Source organism: Vombatus ursinus, unplaced genomic scaffold (genome assembly GCF_900497805.2).
Source record: "Vombatus ursinus unplaced genomic scaffold, bare-nosed wombat genome assembly UNPS02014768.1, whole genome shotgun sequence".
Classification (NCBI taxonomy): domain Eukaryota; kingdom Metazoa; phylum Chordata; class Mammalia; order Diprotodontia; family Vombatidae; genus Vombatus; species Vombatus ursinus.
Window position 1 is genome coordinate 32,618,222 of NW_020954546.1, and position 27,715 is coordinate 32,645,936.

The 27,715-nt window shown below is 43.1% G+C and overlaps 1 protein-coding gene across 2 annotated transcripts in view; it reads right to left on the reverse strand.

The window, feature by feature from the left end:
* Positions 1 to 19,322: 19,322 nt before the first annotated feature.
* LOC114043422 (DNA repair protein RAD51 homolog 4-like) overlaps positions 19,323 to 27,715 on the reverse strand; it is a 15,382-nt gene continuing 6,989 nt past the window's right edge. For both annotated transcript variants that reach the window (XM_027862529.1, XM_027862528.1), the window contains 5 exons: positions 27,414 to 27,509; positions 25,997 to 26,087; positions 25,786 to 25,856; positions 24,141 to 24,305; positions 19,323 to 19,667 (listed from right to left, as the gene is read on the reverse strand). In XM_027862529.1, the coding sequence (XP_027718330.1) occupies positions 19,584 to 19,667; positions 24,141 to 24,305; positions 25,786 to 25,856; positions 25,997 to 26,087; positions 27,414 to 27,509 (507 nt within the window). In that variant the 3' untranslated portion in view covers positions 19,323 to 19,583. The remainder of the gene's footprint in view (positions 19,668 to 24,140; positions 24,306 to 25,785; positions 25,857 to 25,996; positions 26,088 to 27,413; positions 27,510 to 27,715) is intronic.

Consider the following 27,715-nt stretch of genomic DNA (forward strand, 5'->3'; position numbering starts at 1 on the left):
CAAGCGCCGCGGCGACGGCGGCGGCGACGTCTCCGGGGCTGAGGGGCCGAGGGGGGCAGCCGCGACATCCTCCCCGGTGGCCCCAGGAAGTCTCCTCCCCGGCCCGGCGCGGCCCCGCCCCGCTGTGCACGCCCCGCCCCACCGCGCACGCCCCACCCCTCCTCGAGCGCTCCTCGCGCCTGCGCCCGTCCGCCGCCGCTGTTCTCGGGGGCAGGACCATAGAGCCTCGCGGGAGGCTGGCAACTAGAGAGGCACGGCGGAGCGCGCGCTCCCCCTGGCGGTCCGAAAAGGGCCTGGGAAATCCAGGGACACTGGGTGCGCGATTCTCTAGAGAAGGGCGCGTGCCTGGGAGCGGGGCCAAAACCCTGCAGGAGAACGGTGGGCGTGCGGCGAAGCCGGGCAGCCGAATTGCCCGTGTTCGAAGTCCCAGGGCCCAGTCAACGAGCATTTCTTTAAGCGCCTACTACATCGCGCTAAGGGCCGCGGGAGCAAAGAAAAGCAAAAACAGCCCCTGCCTTCAAGGAGCTTACAGTCTAAAGACCACGTACAAACAACTAGGTGCAAACAAGACGATGAGATACATTGGAGGGAGTCTTAGGGCGAAGGGAGTAAGTGTAAGCAACTCCCCCCAGTGCAAAGGGTTCCCATCTTGGTGAGATCCAGAATACATCGGAGCTCTGAATCAGAGGCAAGACTGGCCAAAAGTGGCCCCCAGCGTGGCAGTGATGGACTTGTGTGGCCATCGCTGCCTCCCCAAGAAGACCCCGGAGCGCTAACAGGAGAGAGGGAGGCAGACATATGGATGAGAATAATTAGAAATCTAGGGGATCCAGGAGCAGAGAAGAGACACTGGAGGTTTCTGGGTAGGCTTGGGAGTTGGAACATCTGCTGCGGAGAGCGCAACCATTAGGGAGGGTTTCCAGAGCCCAGTTTGAAGGAGGTAATTGTCAGGGATGTTATACAGAGGATTCCTGCACCTGGACTAGATGACCTGCAGGGTCACTTCCACCTCTGAAGTTTCATATCCCAGCTTTTATAGCCTTACTGCTTGTGTTAATCCAATAGCCTTGGGTTTGGTATCTCTGAAAGGAAGAGATGAGCACACTCCCTCACCCAGGCAATATCTTCAACCCTATAGCCTCCTCTTCCTCCAATGGCTGAATTCCTTCCCCAAACCTCCATTTGCTCACTTAAAAGCATAGCTCAATCCATGACTCCCAGAACTAGTCCTTCCCAGGTCCCTTTTATGTGTTGTAAGCTCCTGGAGGGCAAGTATCCCCAGCACTTAGAACTTTGCTAGGCATGGTAAGTGCTTAATAAATATTTATCTGTCATCTATCTCTCTGGTATAATTATGCATGAATATAATTATAGGTAAAATTATGAAGTACCTATTCATAACTACAACTACATGCCAAAAACAGGGAATCCGTACTTGTAAAGCCACATCAGTCTACTCTCATTGCTTCCACTTACTCTCATCTCCCAACTTTGGACATTTTCACTGGCTGTGCTCCATGCCTGGAAGTTTTGTCCCTCAACTCCACTTCCTGGTTTCCATGGTTTCTTTCAAGTTTTAGCTAAAGTCCCACACTCTGTCAAATGCCTTTCCCAGTCCTTCTTAATTTTCCCTTCTGTTGAGTATTTCCGATTTATCCCATCTATATTTTGTTCACAGTTCTTCGCATGTTGCCTTTTTGATTAGATGTGAGCTATTTGAGGGCGGGGACTGGTTTTTTGAGTTTTTGAAGATTCTTTCTCTAAGTTTCCATGGTACTACTCCATCCTGGTTCCTACCTGTCAGACTGATCCTTCTCAGTCCCCTTTGCTGGATCTTCAGAGTCATGCTATTCTGTCCTGGGCCCTCTTTTGTTTTCCCTTTATACTGTTTCACTTATTGATTTTCTCATCTCCCACTGATTCAATTATCATCTCTGTTCTGCTGATTCTCAGATATAATTATGTAGCCCTAACGTCTCTTCCAACTATTGGATATTGGAGTTAAGAGATAATTGTAATGGACGTTTTGAACTGCATGTACCATAGGCATCTCAAACTCAACTTATTTAAAACAGAACTCATCATCTTTCCCTAAAATCTCTCCCCTCTTCCTAATTTCCCTATCATTGTAAAGGGCATCACCATCTTCTTAGTTACCCAGGCTCAAAACCTAGGGGTCATTCTCAGTTCTTCACTTTCTCTCCCACCACCACCACCACCACCAATGTCCAACTTAAGCCAAGTCCTATCAATTTTACTTTCGTGACATCTCTCAAATACACCCCCTTCTTTCCTCTAACACTGCCTTCACCTTGGTGAAGGCCCCCTCATCACTTCGCACCTGGACTATTGTAATAGCCTCCTGCTAGGTCAGCCTGCCTCACCTCTCTCCCCACTCCAGGCCCTCTTCCACTCAGTTGTTAAATTGATCTTCCTTAAGCGTTACCCTGATAGCCCCAGCCTCACGCACACCTGCCCAATGCATTCCAGTGCCTCCTTATCATCTCCCAAATCAAATATCAAATCCTGTTTGGAAATCAAAGCCCTTCATAACCTGGCCCCCTTTTACCTTTCCAGTCTTCTTACATCTTACTCCAGTAGCACATGGCAATCCTCCTTTGCTGTTCCCCAAACAAGACGCTCCAACTCTAGGCCGTTTTACTCTCCATCCTCATCCCTGCTTCCTGGCTTCCCCTAAGTCCTAGCTAAAATCCCACCTTCTACGAGAAAGCTCTTCTCACTCCCCTTAATGCCAGTGTCTTCATTCTGTTGATGAAATAATTTAGCCTGTCTGCATCTTGTTTGTGCGTAGTTGTTTTCATGGGGTTTTTTCCTCCGTTAGATTGTGAGCTCCTTGAAGAAAGGCCTATCTTTTGCCTTTCTTTGTACCCCAACATTTAGCACACTACCTAGCACATAGCAGGTATCTAATAAATGCTTGTTGATTTGACTAGATACATATCCAACCCTCTTCTCTCTCCTGAGGCCTAATCCCACAGCACCCAAGTGTCACAACTGTCTTTGGACACTTCCAGTTGGATGTCCTATAGGCATCCCAAGCTCACTATATCCAAAAGTGACCTCTAACACCCACCCCTTTTCTGAACATTCCTATTTCTATCCAGGTCACTGCTCTTCTCTTAGGTACCTTGGTTCCCAACCTCAACTCCTCACCCTTCTTTGGAAGCTTATGAAGACTTTTTTTTTTTTTAGTTTCAACTGAAAAAGATTAAGAAATAAATATTTCTCAAACTAAAGCTCCTTCCAAACTTTACTTGAAGGAAACTTGATCAGTACTTAATCAAAATTATCAGGAAACCATACCTTCCACTAAATTCCAGCTCCTCTTTTTCTTAGGCACATTCTCTTTCATTTAGGAACATGTGTAAAATATCAATAATCAGAGGTTAGGCATCCCTCCCCCCCTCCCCCAATGGATCAAAGGCAATAACTACTCTTTGAAAAGGAAATATGGATATTTCTCTAGTTCCAGTCATAGCCTTCTCCATCATCAGAAGGGATTAGAGTAAGAACCTAGGTAAAAGCAGACCTTTCTCTCCCCATTTTTGAAGGTATTAGGGTATTGATCGGAGGAAAGAGGTCTTTTTTCTTACTTCAGTTCACCCTTGTGTAAAGAGTAAAGAGCCAGAGGAAAGTGGTCATAGAGGGAATGAGAGGTTTTAGGAAAATGACTCCATAAGAGTGTGTAGAAAAGATTAAGGGACAATTATACCGTTTAATGAAGCAAAATGTTAAATAGTACCTTACCCTGAGTGTTGTGACTATGTTTCGTCATAATGTGAATTTTCCTTGTTCAAGATTCTCATAAATGTTACTTTTAAAATGTCTTGTGTTAATAAATAATAGCTAGTATTTGTATAAGATTTATAAGGTGTTTTACATATGTTAACTCATTTGATCCTCACAACAACTCTGTGAGGTAAGTGCTATTATTATCCCCATTTTACAGATGACTAAATTGAGTAACTTACTCAGGGTGCACACAGTTAGTAAATGACTGATGCTGGATTTGAACCCAGGTCTTCCTGATTCCAAGTCCTATAGTCTTATCTATATACTGTGCCAACTAGCTGCCTCCTAACATGCCTGTTAGGGCAGATAAGGTAGCACAGTGGATAGAGCACCAGGCCTGGAGTCAGGAAAACCCAAGTTCAAATCCAACCTCAGACACTGACCAGCCCTGGGCAAGTCACTTAACCCTGTTTGCCTCAGTTTCCTCATCTGTAAAATGAACTGGAGAAGGGAATGGTAAACCACTCCATTATCTTTGCCAGTAAAACTCCAAATGGCAGTCAACGTGACTGAAACACAATCATAAACATGCTTGTCAGAGACATGTCCAAAGGCATCAGGGGACTCCAGCATTGTGGACATTTCTCTTTCCAGATAGAACAATGATAAATTAACAAAAATTGTTTCTGGCAGGCTTGTGCTTGCAATGAGGAATTTTTGTCTTCCACTCTCCACATCCAATCAGATGTCAAGTTTTATCCATTTTATCTCCTGACACCTCTCAAATCTTCCTCTCTATTCACGCCACTACCACCCTAGTTCTAGGCTTCATCACCTCTCACCTGGACCACTGGAATGCCCTCCTAATCGGCCTTCCTTTCTCAAGCGTCTCTCCTTTCCAGATCCTCATCCACATTGCTGCCAAAATAGCCTTCCTAAAAGCACACACCCAACCACGTCCCTCCTCTACCCAACAAGCTCCAGGGGCTCCCAATCAAATGATCAAATGCAGACTCCTCTGCTTGGTATTTAAAGTCCTTCATAACCAGGCTCTGACCTCTATTTCTAGCCTTATTTGTATGTTACTCCCTTCCACACATTCTACTTTCCAGTAGACCTTCTTGCTGATTCTTACATTCAAAACTACATCTCCAGTCTTCATACCTTTGTAGAAGTTATCCCCACACCTGGGGTTTGCTACCTTTGCCTTTTAAAATCCCTAGCTTCCTTCCAAGTCCAGCTCACACATCCACTGGCTGCTAGTCAGTCAGTCAACAATAAGCATTTATTAAGCACCTAGTATATGCCAGGCACCTTGCTAAGCACCGGAGGTCCAAAGAAAGGCAAAAGACAGTTCCTGTTGTCAAGGAACTCACAGTATAATGGACTAATTTTAGTGCCTTCCCCTCAACAAAATTACTTTATACTTATATATGCACAAGTTGTCTCCACTGATAGAATGTAAACTCCCTGAGGGCAAGTATCTTTTTTTTAATATCTATATTCCAGAGCCTATCATAGTGCCTGGCACATAATAGGGACTTAATGGCTATTGATTAATGATTTAATAAATAATTAATTGATTCATAATTGAGTGATAAGTTCCTTGGGACACTATCTGTAGCCTTCTCTTTTTTGCTTATCAGAAGTAGAGTTAATAAGTACTTCATTGAAAACGCCCTTGTTCTGATCTACATTCCAAAGCTGATACTACTGATCCTCTAACCATTGGACATGCACTTAGGAAAAAATGCTTTGGTAATAAGAATAAGTTTGCATTAACTCATTGGGTCAACTAGGAGGCACAGTGGATAGAGCTCTGGGCTTGGAGTCAGGAACACTCAACTTCCTGAGTTTAAATTTGGTCTCAGACGTTTACTAGCTGTGTGACCCTGAGCAAATCACTTAATCTGTTTGCCTCAGTTTCCTCATCTGTAAAATGACGTGTTTGAAGGAAATAGCAAACCACTGCAATATTTTTGCCAAGAAAACCCCATATGAGTTCACGACTGAAAAAACGACTGAACATCATCATCACTGCATTAACCCATACTCATTCCCTTGTCCCCTATCCCTGAAAACCAACAATCATTTATTAAATATTCATTGATGCAAAGCACTGTAGAGGACACAAAAAGAAATAAGCTATAGACCCTGCCTTCGGTGAGCAGTAGGGGAGATGCCATGTACACAAATATAAACACCAGGTGGAATGTGATCTGTGTCAGGAGTGGTACTTACAAAATGCTATGCAGTTCAGGGGTGGGAGACATCAATCACCCCAATCTTCACTGGAGCAGAGAGGGCTTCCTGGAGAGGTGACCATTGGACCATGAAGAATGGGTTGTATTTCAAAAGATAGAGCTGGAGTGTAGGAAGACATCCCAAAGAGATGTGAGATTTCCTGAACTAACCAGAACCCTAATCATACCATATACAGATGGTTGTAAAACTGAACCCTCCCTTCTACCTAGTTAATTTCATTTTCGTGCCTCAGTTTACTCATCCACACCTCCCAGAGTTATTCTGTGTTCAAAACTATTGAAAAGTTCAAATAATTAATAAAGCAGTACAGGAAGATCTTCAAAAGGGCACCTTACCTGAATTCAACACATCCCACTTTCTCCAGCCAGGCAATTTTTGAAATTGTGTTCCACTCACCACCCACTCCTGGGGCAATCAGCTTCCTTCTCACAGGGTTTTATGCATTTATTTTCTCTCCTCCCCACCCTCACCTCTGGCCTCTGGTCTCTGAGAGTCCAAACTCTCATTCTCTCATTACTGAGATGAACTTTCATTTGTACCTACCCAGTCATGTCAAGAGTACAGGGACCACCAGTCTCTGGTTAAATCTCCCTCCCCTTGAGTGTTACCTAAAATTTCAGGAAAATAAGAGGTCCACTACACTGGCAGGGCAGAAGACCAAGTCATCAGATGGTCTTCCTGGAAGAAATAGTTTACCTAAGAATGGAGCACCTGACTTCTTTCCAAGAAAAGGTGTGCTTAACTCACCCATTGGACCCAATGACTGTACTTTTTTTTTTAATGGTGCCATTCAGGGAAATCATTAACTCTGCATCCTCTGACTATATAGTAAGTAGTTAAATCACTGGAATGCTGCTAAGCGATTTGCATATCACCTGGGCTGAGAGGTCTCAAGACTGAATTTCCCCAGATACCTTCACTTCCCCAAGTTAGTTGTAACCATCAATGCTGTTTTTCTTTTTTATTGGTGCGTTTCTTCAGAGGAACTCAATAATGCATCCATTGTGCAAGTAATCCGTAATCCTATCCGGTAAGGCAATAGGCATTTTGTGGTAATAAAGCACTAATTCCTCTACCAAGTGACATATTTATAGCTGTTGTTTACTCTGACATATTTTTATTATTTTGACTCATTTACTAAGTATTTCCCAATACATATTTATGAATCACCCGCTTTTCCCCACCAGTGATGAAGTCATATGAATCACATCATTTTCCTTAAGAGAAGCCCAGAACCCTGGAGTCAGTAAACCCTAATCCTACCCAGCTCCCACTGTGGGCCTTTGGGCACATGGCCCTAGCTCCCTGGACTTCTTACATTCCACCCACTGTGAGTTAGAGCCTTTGGAGTCAGGAAACCTAGCTCTGCTCCGCACCATAGAGCCCAAGAAAAGAATGAATAAATGAACGAATGAATGAATGAGCACGTATTTATTAAGCAACTTGTGTGCTGAACAGTACAAAAACAAACGTGAGTCAGTCCCTGCCCTCAAGTAGGAAGATTCAACACACGTAGGGGAGTGGAGTTAGCAAAAGGGGTTTTAGTCCAGGGAGTCCCAGGGATTGTGAATGGAGTCATGGGGTGACTGCCACATTTTCCAGTAACAATGCTAGTATTGATTTGAACAAGAACAAGAGGTGGAAAACTGGGTGTCAAACTCAACATGTATGTTCAAAACACAACCTATTATTTTCTCCCCTCCCCCCCACAACAAACCCTCTCCCGTTCTGAACTTTATTAGTGTTAGTGTGGAGGACACCATCATCCTCCCAAGCACCCAGGCTCACAACATCAGCATCATCTTCATTTCCTCTCAATTCACTCCACATGTATCAAACCAAGTCTTGTCTCGTCTACCATTACACTGGCTCTCCTATGATTGTCAGGTGCCGCCCCGGTAAAGTCCTTGTCACCTCAAGCCAGGACTACCACAGTGGCCTTCTAAATGCTCCCTCTGCCTCGTCTCACCTCATCCCAATCCATCCTCCACTCAGACACCAGAGTGCTTTTTTCTAAAACACAGGTCTGGCCAAGTCATCCCAACGCTCAGTGATCTACAGTGGCTCCCTATTACCTCTGGAATATAAAATCCTTGGCATTTAAAAGCCTTTGCAACCTGTCCCTCCTCCCACCCCTTTTCAGTGTTCTTATACTTTACCCCCATCCACGTACCTAAAATCCTACACCACCTGCCGCCTTCTTGTTTCTCACACAAGACGCTCCATCTTAATTCTGCAGCCTTTGCTGGCTCTCCCCCAAGTCTGGAATGTTCACTATCCCAATCTCTGCCTCATAGCCCCCAGGGCTAGTTTTAAAACTCACCTCCAGCTGGAAGCCTTTTCTGGTCCGCCCTCAAAGCCAGCGCCTTCTCTCCGAAATCACCTTACTTCAGTTCCGCATAGTAGTTGTTGGCATACTGTCTTCCGCACTAAATTGTGAGCCCCTTGAGGGTAGGAATTGTTTCTGCCTTTGTAACCCATGGCTTAGAACCCGGTCTAGCACGTAGTGCTTAATTACTGCTGGTCGAATGACTGCCCTGAGAGGAGGCTTTACTACCTATCTCATCTCTGCCTCCGAGTAAAAATAAGGGTAGTAAAAATTCCATGACCTACCTCGAAGGGCTGCTGGAGGAAAATGCTTTCTAAATCTTGAGGCACCGTATCAGCCTAAATTGCTATCATTATTATTATTACAAAACGGAGATAGCAAATTCTTCTAAAGACAATTTAGGATTAACTAGTCTGCTGGGCTTTTCACCAGAAGAAAAGGAATACCAAGAACCAAAATGAAGAGGTGAGATCTTATGTACAAACCACGCTATCCATTTTCTCTTCTTAGTTCTCCTACCTCTATTGTTTGGAATTTCGTTTGGATATTTTTGAAGAGAGAATAGATAATTTAAATTTAATTGCAAATTAATTTCCTGAAGTACAGATCCAACCATGTCACTGCTCCACTTAAGAAACTCCCATGGCTTCCTCTGGCCTCTAGGATAAAATGCAAACTCTTTGGTTTAGCTTGTAAAGTCCATTAAAATATGGATCCAGTCTACTTTTATGGAACTCAATGTTCTAGCCAAACTAGTTTGCTTGCTATTCTCCATATTTCATCAACAAGCATGTATTCTTTTTCTGTTGTTCAGCTGTTTCAGTCGGTTCCAACTTCTGTGACCCTGTTTGGGATTTTCCTTAGCAAAGACACTAGAGTGCTTTACCATTTCCTTCTTCAGTTCGTTTGCCAGATGAGGAAACTAAGGCAAACAGGGTTAAGTGACTTGTCCAGAGTCATACAGCTAGTAAGTATATGAGGCTAGATTTGAACTCAGAAAGATGAGTCTTTCTGATTTCAGACCCAGTGGTCTATCCACCAACCCACTAAGCTGTTCTGGCCACCTAACTGCAATAGGGATCTGAATAAAATAAAACGGACTTATAAAATTTCTTCACAGCTCTAAATTTAAGACAGGCTTGGTGAATTCTTTTGCTGTGGATTTTTGTCACTGATTGTAAAATGGGAGAAATCATAGGATCTAGTGCAAGTAATTCATTTTGGAGATGAGGAAATCAAAGGAGCAGGAAGGGGTATGACCTACCCAAGGTCACACAGCCTGTCAATAGCAAAACCGGAAATCTCTCATTATGGCCAAGCATTCTACACATCCAGCACCCAAAGGTGTGAAATGAGGTTGGCTGGAGGCACAGACAGTAGAGAAGGAACAAAAGAGAAAAAACAGTTATCTGGGAATTTAACCAGTCAATCATTCATTCAATACTTATTTTTTATTTTTGTATTGTTTTATTTTATTGGTCTTTTGCTTGCTTTTTTCACTATAATCATTTCCAGATTTCCCCCTCCCCCTCCCATCAAATTTTAATCTTCCCTTAGTCATGGAGAAAAACTTCAACAAATACTTATTAAACACCTACTATATTTTGGAGTTAAAGGAAGTGCTATTGGTAATACAAAGAAGAGGGACGAAATAGAGTGGGGGAAATCAGGACTCACGATAGGAGGCAGAATGTGTTTAATAGTATAAGAGGCACCAAGACTCAGGAGGACCTTGATGTGGTTTAGAGGTTCAGGGGTGCTGTGACCCCAAAATCACAACATGCAGGTCCTGCCCGAAAGAATTCGACCCAAGCCTTCTTTCAGCCAAAGACAAGGTTTATTAGAACATCCATTATACTGGGCAGGCTCTTAAGAAGTCTGAACATTAGTAAGCTATTGGCTAGATTTTAAGAACCTGACCAGTGGCTAGATTTTAAGAATCTAAACTGTGGCTAGATTATAAGAATCTAAGCATCTTAATGGAGACAAGATGGACTTTGTATATAGACCTTATATATGGGAGGGATTTAGGAGTGGCCAAGTAGTCTATGAGGTAATAGAATTCCAGGAACCTGGACCACGTGGCCAAGGGAGAATGGAGAAATGGCCTGAGGCCATAAGGAGGCCACAATGAAAGGCCAGTTGATGGCGTTATAGCCTCAGGGGAACACCAGAGATTTGGCCATGTGGGAAAGTCCAGGATTTTTCATTTCTGGGGCCCAGATCCCAACCCCATCAACCTGAGTTTAAATTCTGTCTCTCAGACACTTGCCTGCTGTGTGAACTTGGGAAAATCACTTAACCTGCTTCAGTCTTCTCCTATGCAAAATGGGAATAATAATAGTTCATTCATAGTTGTTGTGAAGATAAAATGAGTTAATGTCCATAAAACCCTCAGTAAACCTTAAAGCACTATATAAATGTTAGCCGTTGTTGTTGTTGTTGTTATTATTATTATAGAAATACAGTGGTCCATGAGAGTTCAGAGATCATATTAGCTTAAGGGGGAAAAAGGAAGGACTTCTTAGAGGACGCAGAAGTAGCATTTAATAACTAAACGCTGATGTAATGCTTTTGAGGTCTGCAAAGAGTTGTACTTATTATCTCATCTGAAGCTGACAACAACCCTCCGAGGTCGGTGCTATTATTATCCTCATTTTACCGAGGAAGAAACCAAAACAAATGGAGGTTGACTTGCCCAAGGTCACACTGTTAGCGAGTGTCTGAGGTAGAATCAGAACTTAGGACCTTCTGAGTCCCAGTCTAGCTGTCTTGGCCACTCTCTTGAAGGATGAGGTTTCATCTGGTGGAGTTGGAGAGAATAAAATGCAAACTCTTTGGTTTTTTGGCATTTGACGTTCCAGATAGCAGAAGCGGCCACATTTGTGCCAAGGCACAGAGACAACAGTGAACAGTTCATTTCAGACTCTTCCCCCAACAGAATGTAAGTTCTGCCAAGGACTGGAACTGGATCTTTTTGTCTTTGTAACCAGCCAGCTTATAGGCCAGGATCTGGAATCATGCTCTGGGGGATTTAATCCTTTCTGATCTGGAACTCCCATCCTGGGCCTCCTCCCCACTGCTGACTGCTTCACCTGGTGAAGCAGGCCAGATCCAGCTATTTATCACCTAATTCTGTGGCCATCATCTGGCCAGTTGCCTTGCCTATGCTCACACACACCCGCTCCCACTCCACATAAATATTTGTGTGTTATTAAATAGTATTTTTTCCCAATTGGATGTCAAGACAATTAGCATTTGTTTTTGCAAGATTTTGAGTTCCAAATTTTTCTCCCTCCCCTCTCCTCTTCCTAAAATGGTAGGCAATTTGATATAGATTATACATGTGCTATTATGTAAGACATATTTCCATATTAGTCCACAGTTGTGAAAGAAGAAAAAAGATCAAAAGGAAAAAACCCACAAAAAAGAATAAAGTAAGTGAAAAAAGTATGCTGTGATCTGCATTCAGAGTCCATCAGTTCTTTATCTGGATGTGGATAGCATTTTCCTTCCTGAGTCCTTTGGACTTGTCTTGCATCATTGTGTTTCTGAGAAGAGCTGAGTCATTTACAGTTGATCATCACTCAATGTTGCTGATACTGTGTACAATGTTTTCCTGGTTCTGCTCACTTCACTCAGCATCAGTTCATACAAGTCTTTCCAGGTTTTTCTGAAGTCCACCTGCTCATCATTACTTATAGCACAATAGTATTCCATTACATTCATATACCTCAGCTTGTTCAGCCATTCCCCAACTGATGGGCATTCCTTCAATTTCCAATATTTTGCCACCATGAAAAGAGCTGCTATAAATATTTTTGCACATGTAGGTCTTTTTCCCTTTTTTAGTATGTCTAGGATATAGACCTAGTAGCGGTATTGCTGGATCAAAGGGTATGCACAGCTTGGTTGCCCGTTGGGCATAGTTCCAAATTGCTCTCCAGAATGGTTGGATCAATTCACAACTCTACCAACAGTGCATTAGTGTCCCAATTTTACCACGTCCTCTCCAACATTTATCATTTTCCTGTTTTGTCATGTTAGCCAATCTGATAGGTGTGAGGTGGTACCTCAGAGTTGTTTTAATTTGCATTTCTCTAGTCAAAAGTGATTTAAAGCACTTCTTCATATGTCTGTAGATAGCTTTGTTTTCCTTGTCTGAAAACTGCCTGTTCATATCCTTTGACCATTTATTAATTGGGGAATGGCTTATATTCTTTTTTTTTCCAATTTATTTATTTATTTTTAGTTTTCAACATTCACTTCCACAAGATTTTGAGGTCCAGATTTTCTCCCCTTGTCTCCCCTACTCCACCCCATGACGGTGTGAATTCTGATTACCCCTTCCCCCAATCTGCCCTCCCTTCTATCACCCCCCCCTTTTCTTATCCCTTTCCCCTTCTATTTTCCTGTAGCGTAAGATAGATTTCTATACTCCATTGGGCATGGCTTATATTCTTATAAATTTGACTCACTTCTCTATATATTTGAGAAATGAGGCCTTTATCGAAGATACTTGCTGTAAAGATTGTTTCCCAGCTTTCTACTGTCCTAATCTTGCTTGCATTGGTTGCATTGATTTTGTTTGTTCAAAGGCTTTTTAATTTAATGTAATCAAAACTATCCATTTTACATTTTGTAATTCTCTCTATCTCTTGCTTAATCATGAACCTGTAACTCACTTAACTTTTTAAAAAATTTTATTTATTTTTAGTTTTCAACATTCCCTTCCATAAGATTTTGAGTTCCAAATTTTCACCCCATCCTTCCCCAAGATGGCATGCAATTTGATATAGGCTCTACATATACATTCATATTAAACCTATTTTCACATTAATCATGTTGTAAAGAAGAATTAGAACCAATGGGAGAAACCACAAGAAAGAAGAAACAAAACAAAACAAAAAAAAAGAGAGAGAGAGCAAATAGCATGCTTCGACCTGCATTCAGACTCCATAGTTATTTTTCTGGATGTGGACAAGATTTTCCATCATGAGTCTTTAGGAGATGTCTTAGATCCTTCCATTGCTGAGAAAAGCTAAGTCTTTCAAAGTTAGTCATCGCACAATGTGGCTGTTACTGTGTACAACGTTCTCCTGATTCTGCTCACTTCACTCAGCATCAGTTCACGTAAGTCTTTCCAGGTTTTTCTGAAGTTTGCCTTCTCATCATTTCTCATAGCACAGTAGCATTCCATTATATTCATATACCACAACTTGTTCAGCCATTCCCATCACTTAACTTCTCCTTTAAGAATTTGGAAGCTATACCACCTGGTGTATATATGTTTTGTAATGATATTACTTCATTGCCTATGGTACCTTTTAGCAAAATATAGTTTCCTTATCTCTTCTAATTTGGTCTATTTTTGCTTTTGCTTTGTCTGAGATCAGGATTGCTACCCCTGCCTTTTTTTTTTTTACTTCAGCTAAAGCATAACAGATTCTGCTCCAGCCCCTTACCTTTATTGCATGTCTCTCTGCTCCAACTGTGTTTCTTGTCAACAACATATTTTTGATCCACTCTGCTATATAATTGTTTTATGGGAGAGTTCATCCATTCACATTCACAGTTATGATTACTGTATATTTTCCTCCATCCTATTTTTCCTCACTTGTCCCCTCTCTCCTCTCACCCTTTTCCTCCTCGACAGTGTTTTGTTTCTATCTACTGCCTCCCTAGGTCTGCCCTCTCTTCTGTCAGTCTCTCCCTCGCCTTTACTTAGTCTCCTCCCCTCCTACTTTCCTGTCCCGTAAGATAGATTTCAATATTCAACTGATTATTGCTTCTTTGAGCCAATACTGATGAGTAAGGCTCAAGCGATGCCCATCGCCCACCCTCCCGTCTTTCTCTCCACTATTAGAGTGTAGTTTTTTGAACCTATTCATGTGAAATAATTTATCACATTCTACCTCCCCCTTCCTTCTGCGCCCAGTGTACTTCTCTTTCTCATCCCTTATTTTTTTTAATGTCATTCCCTCCAATTCACCTTATGCCCATACTCTCTGTCTATGTATATTCCTTCTAGCTGTACCATTAATGATACAATTTTTAAGAATCACAAGTATCATCTTCCCATGTAGGGATATAAACAGTTCAGTTATCCCTTACGTTTTCTTTTCCATTTTTACCTTTTTAGGCTTCTCTTAGGTCTTGACATTGGAGATCAAATTTTTTGTTCAGTTCTGGTCTTCTCCTTATGAAAGCTTGAAATATTTCTATTTCATTCTATTTCATTTTTTCCCTTGAAGTATTATGCTTAATTTCACCAGGTAGGTGATTAAATATTTGTTGATAAACTGATTTATTACTTGGTTGAAGTGTGGAGGAACTTGTGGAACACAATACTGGAAAAGGAATTTTTTGGTGAATTTTTGAGCTAAGGAGTTAAGCATATATTTGGTTAGAAAAGAGGGAAATCATTGTACACAATAACATAATATTGTACAATGATCAGTTATTAGCTATTCTCGGCAACACAATGATCCAAGACAATTACGAAGGACTTGAATTGACAGTATTGAAAAATGCTATCCACCTCCAGAGAAAAAACTGATGGAGTCTCAATACAGATTGAAGCATACTTTTTTAAACTTTCTTTAATTTTCTTTTTTTTTTTACTGTGTTTTCTTTTGCAACATAGCTAATATGGAAATAGGTTTTGCATGAATGCACACGTATCATCTATATCAGATTGCTTGCCTTCTTAAGGAGGGGAAAGGGGAGGAAGAGAACTTGGAACTTAATTATTTTTAAAAATGTTAAAAATTGGATTTACGTGCAATTGAGAAAAAATATATTCTTAAAAAAAAAAGAGGGAGAAAGATAAAAGAAGCCAAATGGAAAGGGAACATTAATGGAACATAGTCTTGTAGATAGCAGAGGAGGGCATAGATAGAATCAAGAGATAAAAGAGTTAGCTTTAGAGAACAGAGACACTTCTTCCTCAAGTTAAGGTGGGGATAATAATTAATAATAATAAATAGCATTTTAAGGTTTACAAAGCAGTGCATGTATATTGTCTCACTTGACCCTCACAACAATCCTGGGAAATAAGTGCTATTATTACAATGAGGAAACTGAGTCTAAGAAAGGTTAAATGACTTGCCCAGGGTCACACAGCTCCTAAGTGTCTGAGGGGCTGGATTTTAACTCGGGTCTACCTGACTCCAGTGCTCTTACCCACTGCACCACCCAGCTCCTTCTAAGTTGTCTACAGCATGGGAAGGCCAGGCCAGCTGGCTCTGATGTCCTTTCAGCCCTCAGTCTGGTGAGGTGGACACTGAAAGCAGGGACACTTCGATGTCTGGAGTGTTGGAAGAGGCAGGAAGCATGGCGGAGTGGCAGACAGAACACTGTATTCGAAGGGATTAACTCCTAACGCTGTTACTCCTAAGGCTGTACTTGTGTGACCCTGGTCCTCAGTTTTTGTCTCTTTGAAATGGGTGGACTAGGTGACCTTCTGGTCCTTTTGCCGGCCCATCCTAGCTCTTCTGGCAGAAGTCAAGTCAGAAATTAAAGTCATCACCTGCAGAAATGGCCTAAAGGGAAACCAAAGGGGCCTCAGGATTCTGGGAATACATGAAAAAAAAGGGGGGCGAGCGGTGGAGAGCTTCTCACTTGGCCAAAGCAGAGCAGTGTAGCCCATGTAATATCTTCTTTCAAGCATTTTCCACTCTTGATTTCATCCATCCTTCCAACCTCCCAGGAGGCTTTGGAAAATGCTGATCAAGTGGGATCTCTGTCCCAGAACCTTTTAATGGCAAGTCATTCTGAGAAGAGGCTGGAATGTATTTTTGGTTGTTATAGGGGATGGGGAGTGACATATGATCCTTAAATAAGCCTCTTAAAGATCCCAGGCTATTATATTCCTCTACTTATGGGGCCTTATCTATGAGCCAGAGGCTGTGTGTTAACCCAAGATCTCAGTGCATACAAGGGCAGACCTGGGACTTTAACTTAAGCCTCCTGCTGCCATGGAGACTAGGATACTACGTTTGCCTCTGCTGCCCTTCCAGGGCAAATAGGAGACCTCTTCTTATCTTGGGCCAGGCAGGAAGCTAAGGGGGGCAATGACCAGGAGGATCATCCAGACAGTCTTTTCTGACCTTCCTCCCCTTCCTGCTAACCAGGTTCTGGACAAACCTGTATCCAGCTGTTCCTAAAAAACAGCATTTCATTGCTTGCACAATTGACTCTCCCCTCCATCTGGATTTCCCAGCCTCCTCACTTCACTCTCCCAGAATAATAAGGGATGTATATGTAGCACTTTATGGTTTACAAAGCACTCGACAGATTTTAAAACTCATTTGCTCTTCACCATAACCCTGTGAGTAAGGTGCAATTATCCCCATTTTACAAATAAGGAAACTGAGGCCAAAGGACTTGCCCAGTATCACACATATAGCACCTCAGAGAGGATTCAAATATTTTTGTTGTTATTCAGTCATTTCAGTCATGTCTCATTCTCTGTGACTCCACTTGAGGTTTTCTTGCCAGAGATACTGGAGTGGTTTGCCATTTCCTTCTCTAGCTCATTTGACAGATGAGGAAACTGAGGCAAACAGGGTAAAGTGACTTGCCCAAGGTCACATAGCTAGCATCTGAGGCCAGATTTAAACTAAGAAACAGGAGTCCTCCTGACTCCAGGCCCAGCCCTCTGTCCACTATGTCACTTGACTCCAAATCAACATTACTCTATCCATTACACAATCAAGATTCTCAAAGGGTGAGCCTGAGGATCCCTGGAGGTGTCTGATACCCATTCAGGGGGCCTGGGAGGTCAAAACTATTTTCATAATAATATGAAGATGTTATTTGTCTATTCAAATATTTCTCCCTTTTCCTACCATATAACTGTATTCTCCACATACTTCAACCAAAACAACTTATCACAGCAGACTAAATTCTGAAGCAGACAGGAGAATCCAGCTGTCTTTATTAAGCCAGATACTGGAAGCTTGCAAAAATATGTAAAGTAATGATATTCTCATTAAATCTTTTTTTGTTTTGGAAAAGTTATTTTTCATTAAAATGTTACTTATGATAGCATGTAATGGGTTTATTATTATTATTTAAAAATGAATATTTTAAAATTTGGTTTTAATTTCTAATACAATAAATGTTGATAAATATATCCCACATTTAAAAAAAAACTCTTTGGTGTCCTCAGTAATTTTTAAGATTATATAGGGGTTCTGAAACCAAAAGTTTGAGGAGTACTGTCTACCTACCTCCTCCTAAAATTACTTTATATTTTGTATACATAAAAGTCAGTAAAACCAACCATGAATGCACTTATTTGTGTATAGTACATGATAGCAACCCTCTCTGCTCCAAGTGGAAAAATTCCTTGAATTCAGGAATTTTTTCTCTCCAGTATAGCACACCCCCAAGGTGAGCTGACAGCCCCCTAAAGCAGAGGTGTCAAAGTATAGCCCCAACCAGATCAAAATGTAATTGGGAAATGTTTAATAAAATAAATAAAAATACAACATAACATAGATAATGTTAATTCGTGGTTTTCTGAAGGGATCCATTTCTATTTGAGTTTGACCCCATGGTCCTAAAGGACAAACCATATGCTGCTTACCAGCAGAGATGTGACTCCTGATTGGCTGAAAGACTTCTGTTCCTGATGCTTGTAAGCTCCAGGGCAGGGTCTGTATTTTTGCCTGTTATTTTTCCATCCCCTGCACTTAGCACAGTGCCTAGCACACAGTAAGTGCATATAAAAGCTGAGTGGCCAGCCCACACTATTCCTGAGCATCTTGCCTCCATTTCCCCAATCCTTGCTCTCTCTGGGTACCATCCTTTCACCCCATTCCCCCACTCCTGGGGTTTTCTAACCAAAATGGATGACCCTCTAGAAAGGACGCTGTCAGTGAACACAGCTGAGAGATTCTCCCATTTGCTTTTTATTTCCCCTTCTTTGTTGTCCTGGGCTCCTTCCCTGGCTCCGGGTTTGGGACTAAAGGCCCTGATGCTGGTGCCAGACAGAGGGGTGATTTCATGCCCACAGGGCAGGAGGCTGGGGGGGTCCAGCTGGCACAAAGAGATACGTAATTACAGTGGGTCCCTGAGCTACAAGCAATGAATATCTTCATAAAGGACAAGATCAGTTATGCATTATTTACACCAGCATCAATTTTCCCAGCTGGTTGTGTCAGGTGAACTCATTCTCTCATTTATGGACACAGCCACGGTTTATGCCTTTGGTTATTCTGAACCAGGAACGGGCCCCCACTAGGGTACCATGTATATTAAACAGGTGGCTGGATTCACCAGCAGCAGACCACATCTATGCTCCTTGTTAAATTATATCCCTGGGACAACAGAGAACTAGTTTTCTCACCTGTGCTTTAGTGCAGGAATGCATGCAGGTGTATGAAATCAAATCAGCCAGAAGAGGAGAAAGGAGGAAAGAGGTCTTGTTGGGACCTCACAGGGAGAAAAGGATATACATGTCATTGAGGGGAAATTAGGTGGCTTTGGGTCAGAGCTGCTTACTAGATTTCTTTCTTGTTATTTAGGCCAGGGACAAAGGGAAGGAATGGTTTCCATCTGTAGCATTTAGAAGCAGCTCCTCTTGGTGGTTGGTGTGCCAGCCCTGGTTTACAGTTCAGAGAAACTGAGGCACGGTGGAGGTGACATGGGATATAAACAACTGATCATGACCCTAGCTGGCAAGACTCATGTATCCAGCTATTGGTTCACCTCTTTGAGGGTGCCAAAGATGAGCTACTTTCAGCCAATGGCTCTCAGAGACAGAGAAATGATACAAGTTGAGCAAGGTACCTGTGGTTCTAAGTTATTTCCTACAAGGAATGATGCTAAGGTCTCACTGCAGCCAGGGATGCCCTTCCCTTCCCAGGTCAGACTCTCCAGCCTGAGGATAAGGTTTCCACTCTGGGTCCCTCATGCTGGGCTACCTTTGACTTCAGTGGTTACCATAGATCATAGATTCAGAATGGGAAGGGACCTCAGCTCATTTAATCCAACCCTGTCATTTTACAGATGAGGAAACTGAGGCCCAGAGAGGCAAAGCCCCTTGTCCATGTTCACAGTATCAGAATCAAGACTTGAACTCAGGTCCTTCCTTGGACCCAGTCCAGCACTTTATCCAGACTATCCCATGCCTTTTCTGTCTTCTTTGTGACTGCTAGTTTCCTCTCTGGGAACTGGATGACAGGGAGCCTTTGACCCCTCCTCATGTTCCAAAGAGGTGATATGATTATGACTTGCTGCCTTCTAATGAGGAATTCTGTTCTGGAGTCCCACAGCTTCCAATTTCCATGACCTCCTGGATTCCTGTGGGCTGAAAGGGGACATAGGAGAGGAGTTAACGCTCTGTCTAATCCATCCCAAGGATGGAGCCCCTTTCACTAGAAGCACTTTGATGGGTTTGTGAATTTCTCAGAGGCAGCAGCCTAGGTGGCTCAGTGGATAGAGCACCAGGCCTAACTCTAGAAGATCTGTGTTCAAAATCCAGCCTTAGATACACTAACTGTGTGACCTGAGCAAGTTACTAAACTTCTGTTTGCCTCAGTTTCCTTATCTGTAAAATGGGGATAATAACAGCACCTACCTCCCAGGGTTGTTGTAATCAAATGAGATAATATTTGTAAACCTCTTAGCATGGTGCCTGGCACATAGTAAGTGCTATATAAATGTTAGCTACTATTATTATCACCATCACCATCTCCAAACCCAGATGGAAGAGATAAGACAAATCTGCCTAGTATCACAGAATCATAGAATTAGAGAATACAGATTTAGAACTGAAAGGACCTAGGAATTCATTACAGTTTGATTTCGATTTTGACAGATGAGGATACTGAGGCCAAGAGAAGTTAAATGAATTGCCCGAAGTCACAAAGGGGAAGAGCTAAGACCTGAACTCCGCTCCTGCCCCACAAATCCAGTGCTCTAATCTACAAGATAGGCCACAGCCTAGACTGATACCCTAGCAATTTCTTCTCCAGTCCTTCGACTTTCTTCCCCATATATCAGTAGGGGGGAAGTGGCCATAGTTAAAGCTGATGAAAATGTAAAGCGAGGTGCCCCACCTCCCTCCACCCACTCATGAATAATTCATAGAATATACTTGAATAAAGGGTGAGAATATGGGAGCCTGGCCTTCAGTACAAAGACAGATGGTGAAGGGAATGCAGTTTGCCTATAAATATAGGTAACTGTGGCAACTGGCTACATTGTGTTTATCGTAGAGAAGTGTGTTATCATTGTGTGTTAGTTAGTATAGAGAAGAATAAAAGCTATTTAAGAAGAACCGTACACAAGGCTCTCCATAATCTGGCTCTAGTCTACCCCTCCAGACTTATTTTGTGTTATTCACCTTTACCAATACTACACCCCAGCCAATGGTCTCTACTCGCTGTTTTCTCATTTCACGCCCTGCCTCCAGGCTGTCCCCCATGCCTAAATTACCCTCATAGGATCACAGAATTGGAATTGGAATTGGAAAGGACCTTAGGGGACACCAAATCCAACCCCCTCCTTTCAGTCAGCTAGGTGGTTCTTTGGATAGAGTGCTAGACTTGAAGGAAGGCCAGAGTTCAAATCCTGCCTTGCTAGCTGTGTGATCCTGGGAAAGTCACCTAACCTTTTTCCCCCTTCAGTTTCTTTATCTGTAAAATGGGCATAGTAACAGTACCTACCTTCTAGAGTTGTGAGGATCATATTTAAAGCATCATATAAATGCTGTTTTATTATTATTGTTATTTCACAGATGAAGAAACCGAAGTCCAGAGAGGTTAGCTCAGAGTCACATAGCTAGTTAGGGTATGAGATAGCACATAGATCCAGGTCTTTCTAACTGCAAATCTGGTGTTTTAGCCACTACTTTATGCTGCCTCTAACTCTTAAAATCTCTAGCTTTCCTAGGGACTCAAGCACAAATGCCACTTGTGGATTCCCCCAACATCCACTCCTACACATACACACACACACACACTCCCAGCTCTCCTCCGCTGCTAGTTCTTTCTATATCTTCAAATCATCAAAGATTTACTTATCTGTGCACAGGCTATGTCCTTCCACTAGAATGTAAGCTCCTTGAGGCAAGATCTGTGTTATTTTTGTTTCTGCATCTCTTACACAATATCTTGTATGTTGCAAACTTTATAGATATTTATTGAAATGCACAGAAAATATCGATCAATAGTGCTCAAGAGCCTGAGACGCAGGGTCTTTGTCCTGTCCCTTGAAGGCCTCCATTCAGTCCTCTAGAGGAAGCACAACCCAGCTAGGAGTGACTGGGGCGGGCTTTCCAAACCACGGTTAACCAACCACCTCTCAATTACAAAAGGTGCCCCCCTGACAGAATACAGCCAGGTTCTGATTAGTACAAAGAAAGAATCCCAAGAACCAGTCACACTATTCAAATCTGCACTGCATATTTCCACTGGGCCAGAACCAATGACCTATTTTACAGAATTATAACTTCAAATAATGCTAACACAAATACACACAACCACTTCATGGGATTCACTCTTCCCACTAATCAGGACCAAGCTGCAGCTGCTGATAATCAAATTATATGAGAAACAGGGAGAAAATCTTACGGGAAGTTTCCATCTAGAGCAGGGGCTCTTCACCTTTTTTGTATCATGGACCCCTCTGGCATAGTCTGCTGAAACCTATGGCACACCCCTTCTTGATCATGTCTTTAAATAACTGAAGGAAGTGTTAACTTTCAGTCAAACTGTAGTAAAAAATAAAGATGTAATTGTTTTCCCGACCAAATTCATTGATCTCCTGAAAACTATTCACAGGTATAAGGTTAGGAATTCCTGATCTAGAACAAGTGGGGAATGGCCAGTATAAAGACAAATGGCATCAATACAATGTTTTAATTAAAAGGGAAACAAAAAACTAAATTATGTTAGCACAGAAGTTTTTGATCTGGAGCCCATGAACTTTTTAAAAAATATTTTGACAATTGTATTTCAACATAATTGTTTTCCTCTGTAACCCTGTGATTCTAAGGAGGGGTCCACAGGCTTCACCAGACCGCCCAAAGAGTCCAGGACACAAGAAAAGTGAAAAATCTTTAGAGGAATGTTTTCCCAGATTTGACAAAAGGTGGAACTGAGGCAAGGGACAGGGAAATGATGCAACTCCAACCTGCCTTTCCAGCTTTATTTTCTTACCTTCCTTCCCTTCACGTACCGTAAGTTCTAGTCAAAGTAACTGACTTGCTATTTCCTGAACACATCTCAATGTGCTTTCCAGCTTTCTGTGCCTTTGTTTGTCAGGCAACAAGCATCTATTAGGTTCCTACTGTATGCCAGGCACTGGGCTCATGATGTGTCTCCCCCTTGGAATACCTTCCCTACTATTCTCACCTGCTGAAATTTTATTTATTGCTTTTCTTTCTTCTTATTTTATTTCCCTAGAGGGGTTGGGGGTTAGAAGTCAAGGAAGAATAGACATTTTTGTTTTTCAGCCATTTCAGTCATGTGCAACTCTTGGCAAAGACACTGGAGTGGTTTGCCATTTCCTTCTCCAGCTCATTTTACATATGAAGACCTGAGGCAAATGGGATTAAATGACTTGCTCAGGTCACATAGCTAGTAAGTCTGAGGTTGAATTTGAACTCACATCCTCCTGACTACAGGGCCAGCTCTGTATCTTATCTACTGCACCACCTAGCTGCCCAGAATATGTACAGAGTAACATAATAATAATAATAAGTCCTTGAGGTATATTTTTGTAAAGTGTGGAGAAAAGAACAGAAGGAAAGGCCAGAAAGAAGCCCAGACCAGCAGGATAGCTTTGAAAGCTACAAGGGGATCTTATTATACACTTGAGTAGAAAAGCAAATTCTACAAAACAGAGATCTGCAGTTTCATGTGCCATCCTCTTCTTTTATCTAACTGCCTATAAGCAAATGTTCATTCTATTTGAAAATAAAAATATATAAATATTTTATATATAAATATATATTCAATATATTTAAATATAAATATATATTCAATATATTTAAATATAAATATATATTTTATATAAAAATATAAAAAAAGAACTATCCTTCCTCTGAGGCGCAGTTCAAATGCCACATCTTCCACTGACACCTCTCCTCCAGCCTCCCCCTTCCACCATCCCTATTTCACCTTTCCCTCTTCAAGACTTTTCTAGAACTTTGGGCCTCTTCTGCGCACTGATCATCATCTCTTTGTACTACAGCTTTTTATGCACAGCTTCCTTCACTAGATGGTAAGTCTCTTGAGGTACCACATTGCATGCATCTTTGTATTCTCCTCAACTAGACCTAGCACAGAACCAGCACAGTGTGGAAAATGCTCAAGAAATGCTTAATACAGGAATGCTTGACGAATGAACAAATGAACAAGCACATGATGTCACCGGGGAGCAGGGGAAGGGGGAGGAGAATAAGTATGTATTAAATACCTACTATGTGCCAGGCACTGTGCTAAGTGCTTTTTACAAATATCATCTCATTTAATCCTCACAAAAATCCCGGGAGGCAGGGGCTTTTAATGTTCCCATTTTACAAATGAGGAAACTGAGGCAAACAGAGGTTAAGTGACACACCTGGGGGGGGGAAGGGAAGCCCTCCCTCAGAAGCCACTACTCTAACACCTGGCCTCTATCCTTTGTCACCCACCCTGAAAGCAGAGTGGGCCAATGAGCCCAGAATGTTCCCTGGATCATCAGTACAGAAAAGAGAGGGGTAACAGGGGAAAGGGATAGCGTCACAAACTCCTTTTCCCTTCCAGTCTTGGGCTCCCCAAGTGTGCCCCCTCACCTGTCGCGGAGACTTGGTCAGAGAGGCCACACGGCAGCCAGCTGGGGCTCCGGGCCCTTCCCGGGCTTCCAGGAACACTCTGGTGCTGGGGACAAAACTCCAGGATCGGCCCAGGGCCGGTCTGAGCTTTCCACTCTCTCGCTCCCTGGTCACATGGTTAGTCACCTTCAACAGAGAAGATCAGTCCTTATCCATTCAATCTTTCACTACAGGTCACCCCGACATGTACCAGGAACACCGCAGGCTGGGCTACTTGTCCTTAAAGACACTGAACTTTAACTGGCTCTGGGGACCAAGGCTTTCAGGTGGCCCAAGTGATAACAGTAATTTACCGGTTTGACACTTCCCAAGCACTTTATAGAAATTCCCTCAACAACATCCTCCAGTCAATCAACGACCACATCTGGTCAATTCTACCTCTGCTCGCCCCCCTCCCATGTGTGCCCTTCTCTTGTCTACACTCACCCAGCGGCCACCCAAGCACAGGCTCTCCATCCCCTCTAGCCTATTCTGTTACAACTGCCTCATCACTGGTCTCCCTGCCTCAAGCCTCTCCTCTCTCCGATTCCTCCTCCGTGTGGCTGCCAAAGTGACATCACTAAAGAACAGTTCCGATCTGGTCACTTCTCTGCATCACCACCACCACCACCACCACCACCACCACCACCAACCAACACCACCTTGGGCATTTATATGGCACTCTAAGGTTTGCAAAGCACTTTACATAATGTCATTTGATCCTCACCACAACCCCCATTTATTATTAGTATTATTATCATCATCCCCATTTGACAGAGGAAGAAACTGAGGCAGAGGGTATGTGACTTGTCCAGGGTCACACAGCTTGTAAGCATCTGAGGTTGGACTTGAACTCAGGTCTTCCCACTCCAAGCCCAGCGTTCTATCTATGCCTCTGAGACACCTAGTGGCTCTCAGCCCTAAGATCCTATCATTCTAACTCTGCTTTTCATGCCCAGTGGCTTGGCCTTCTTGATTGGTGACCATATGGTTTGGCACAGGTGGTACCTGTGAGGAAAACAGTTTATTATTTATCTTTTATTACTATTGTTGAACCTGTCTTTTTTTTGGGGGGGGGGCTAGGTAATGGGGTTAAATGACTTGCCCAGGGTCACACATCTAGCAAGTGTTATGTGTCTGAGGCCGGATTTGAACTCAGGTCCTCCTGAATCCAGGGCCGGTGCTCTATTCACTGTGCCACCTAGCTGCCCCTGAACCTGTCTTTATATGGCTAGGAAACTGTCTAACCCACAGGGCCAGCATCTAGCACACCACCTAGCTATGTGGTCCCCTCTGAATCTTTGGGAGGTTGTGTTATATAGAGTTCACATGAAGGCATGGAAAGACATTTTCTGATCGACATCTCAAACTGCCCTACTGCCCTGGTGCGGCCAATCTAATCTGGGGAACCCAAAGCACAAGTTTTGGGCCTTCCCATCCCAAGCACTCAGCACTGGCCTGGGCACACAGCAGGTGTTTAATAAATGCTTATTGACTGACTGACCTACCTCAAAATTCCATATAAACAGGGACCTACATTTCAGCCAGAAAATGAAATCCTATCCCACTGCAAAGGCAAAAAAAGCCAGAGGGAATTAGGGCCACTCTGACGACTGCTTCAACTCACCAAGACTGCAATTCCCAGCTCCCGGGCCAGGGTCTTGAGCTCTCGGGCGAGCTGCATCATTAAGGCCAAACCTTGGGAAGGAAAAGATGGTTTGGAGGGTGGGGGGTGGAAGGGGGTATTAAAGGCTAGAAAGGAGGTTTGAGGATAAAGATCCCCCAAGCTTTTCCCAACAATCTGGGTGGGATGCCACTGTCTTCTAGGCATAACTCACCCTCACTATGCTGGCCTCCCAAAAGAGGGGAGACCACTGCGGAGACTGAATCCACCACCACTATCTTTACCGGCCCCGAAGCATTGGTCGCCTGGAGAGGAGAAAGACAGTACAAATGGTTCTATGGTCCTCCTTCTTTCCTTAGTAGCCTCCAGGGTGGGGGATGAGTTGGTTTCTTTTTTGGGGGTCGGGGGATGAGTTTTACAGGATAAACTTGCTGCTTAACACGAGGAAAATGAAGGAGAGACATGACCTTACCTCACCTACAGCTCCAGAAATACTAGGAAACCAAGCTTCGTTAGTTGCTGACTTTCACGAAACAACTCGCCTTCATTCTTGCCACCTCTTGGCTACTCCTGTCAGATTTTCCCCACCTCCCACCTTCACTAGCACTCTCCACATCACACACCTCCCAAATCGATGCTCCTAGGCCTTGGGAAAGTGAATCCATTCATCTGATAAGTGACTGAGTGAGTACAAACTAGCTGGCCATATTGACTAAATTGACTCCATGGACCAGACCCAGATTGACTTTCAAATCCTATCCAGCTGTCTACCCGAGACATCTTGCTGCATACCTGTTGCCATAGGCACACCCCCTCCTCCATAATTCTCTATCTCTTGCTCCAATCAAGAGTACCATTGGTTTGGGGTAAGGGGACATCATTTGACTGTCCTATACATTAACCCAACACTTGTGTGGTCCTTTAGGCCAAAACCCCCTTCCAAGGCCACCACTCCTCTAGCTACATAGTATCCCTGTATTAGAGTGTAAACTTCCTGAGAGCAGGGACTATCTTTTGTATTTGTATCCCCATATGCTTTGTATATTACTGCAAGGTGGTAAAATGGCTTGAGCACTAGGACTAGAGTTAAGAAGACCTGAGTCTGCATCACCTGGTCTGCCTGAGACCAGGCGCAACTACCTGCTAAGAATATAAATATAACCAAGCAAGACAGCCCCTGCCCTCAAGAAGCTTATATTCTGACTGGGGAGGACAATGCACAAAGGGAAGCTGGAGGCAGATTCTTCCTTCTCTCTGAAAGTCTTCAAACAAAGCCTAGATGATGACAATACGCTCCAATATACTGGAGAGGACTCTTCTTCAGGGACGAGTTCGGCGAGCTGGCCCCTGTGGCCCCTTATACCTGAGATTCCGTGATTCTGAGTTCAGAGGGCTGGGCATTAGTCCGAGCTCTGTTTCTGACTAGCTGTGTAAAGCCTAGGCAAGTTCCATCCTCCTTCTGGACCTCCACAGGACTAGCACACCCTCTGCAAAAGCTTCTGGCTTTAAAACTCTAGGATTCTACAATGCCCATCTTAGAAGCACATTTGGTCCATTCCAAGGACGGATGACCTGTCACAGGACAATCGCCCACAGAAAACAATAAGAGACTCTGCCCGATGGGGGCTCACCTGCTGGGAGATACTACCCCGGAGGTCCTGGAACGCGTCCAGCATTTGGAAGATGTCAAACACACGTACCACGTGGATCCTCTGCAGAGCCCCTGCCTGGTAAGAAGGAGAAACACAGGCATCAGCATTCCAAAGTCCCTGCTTCAGGAATACAGCGTAACAATGACTAGTTTATACTTAATGATTTACAGTCAGCTAAGCACTTTACATGTTATCTTATTTGATCCTCACAACAGCTCTGTAAGAGGTGGCTGCTATTATCCCCATTTTACAGATGAGGAAACTGAGGCAGACAGTGGTTA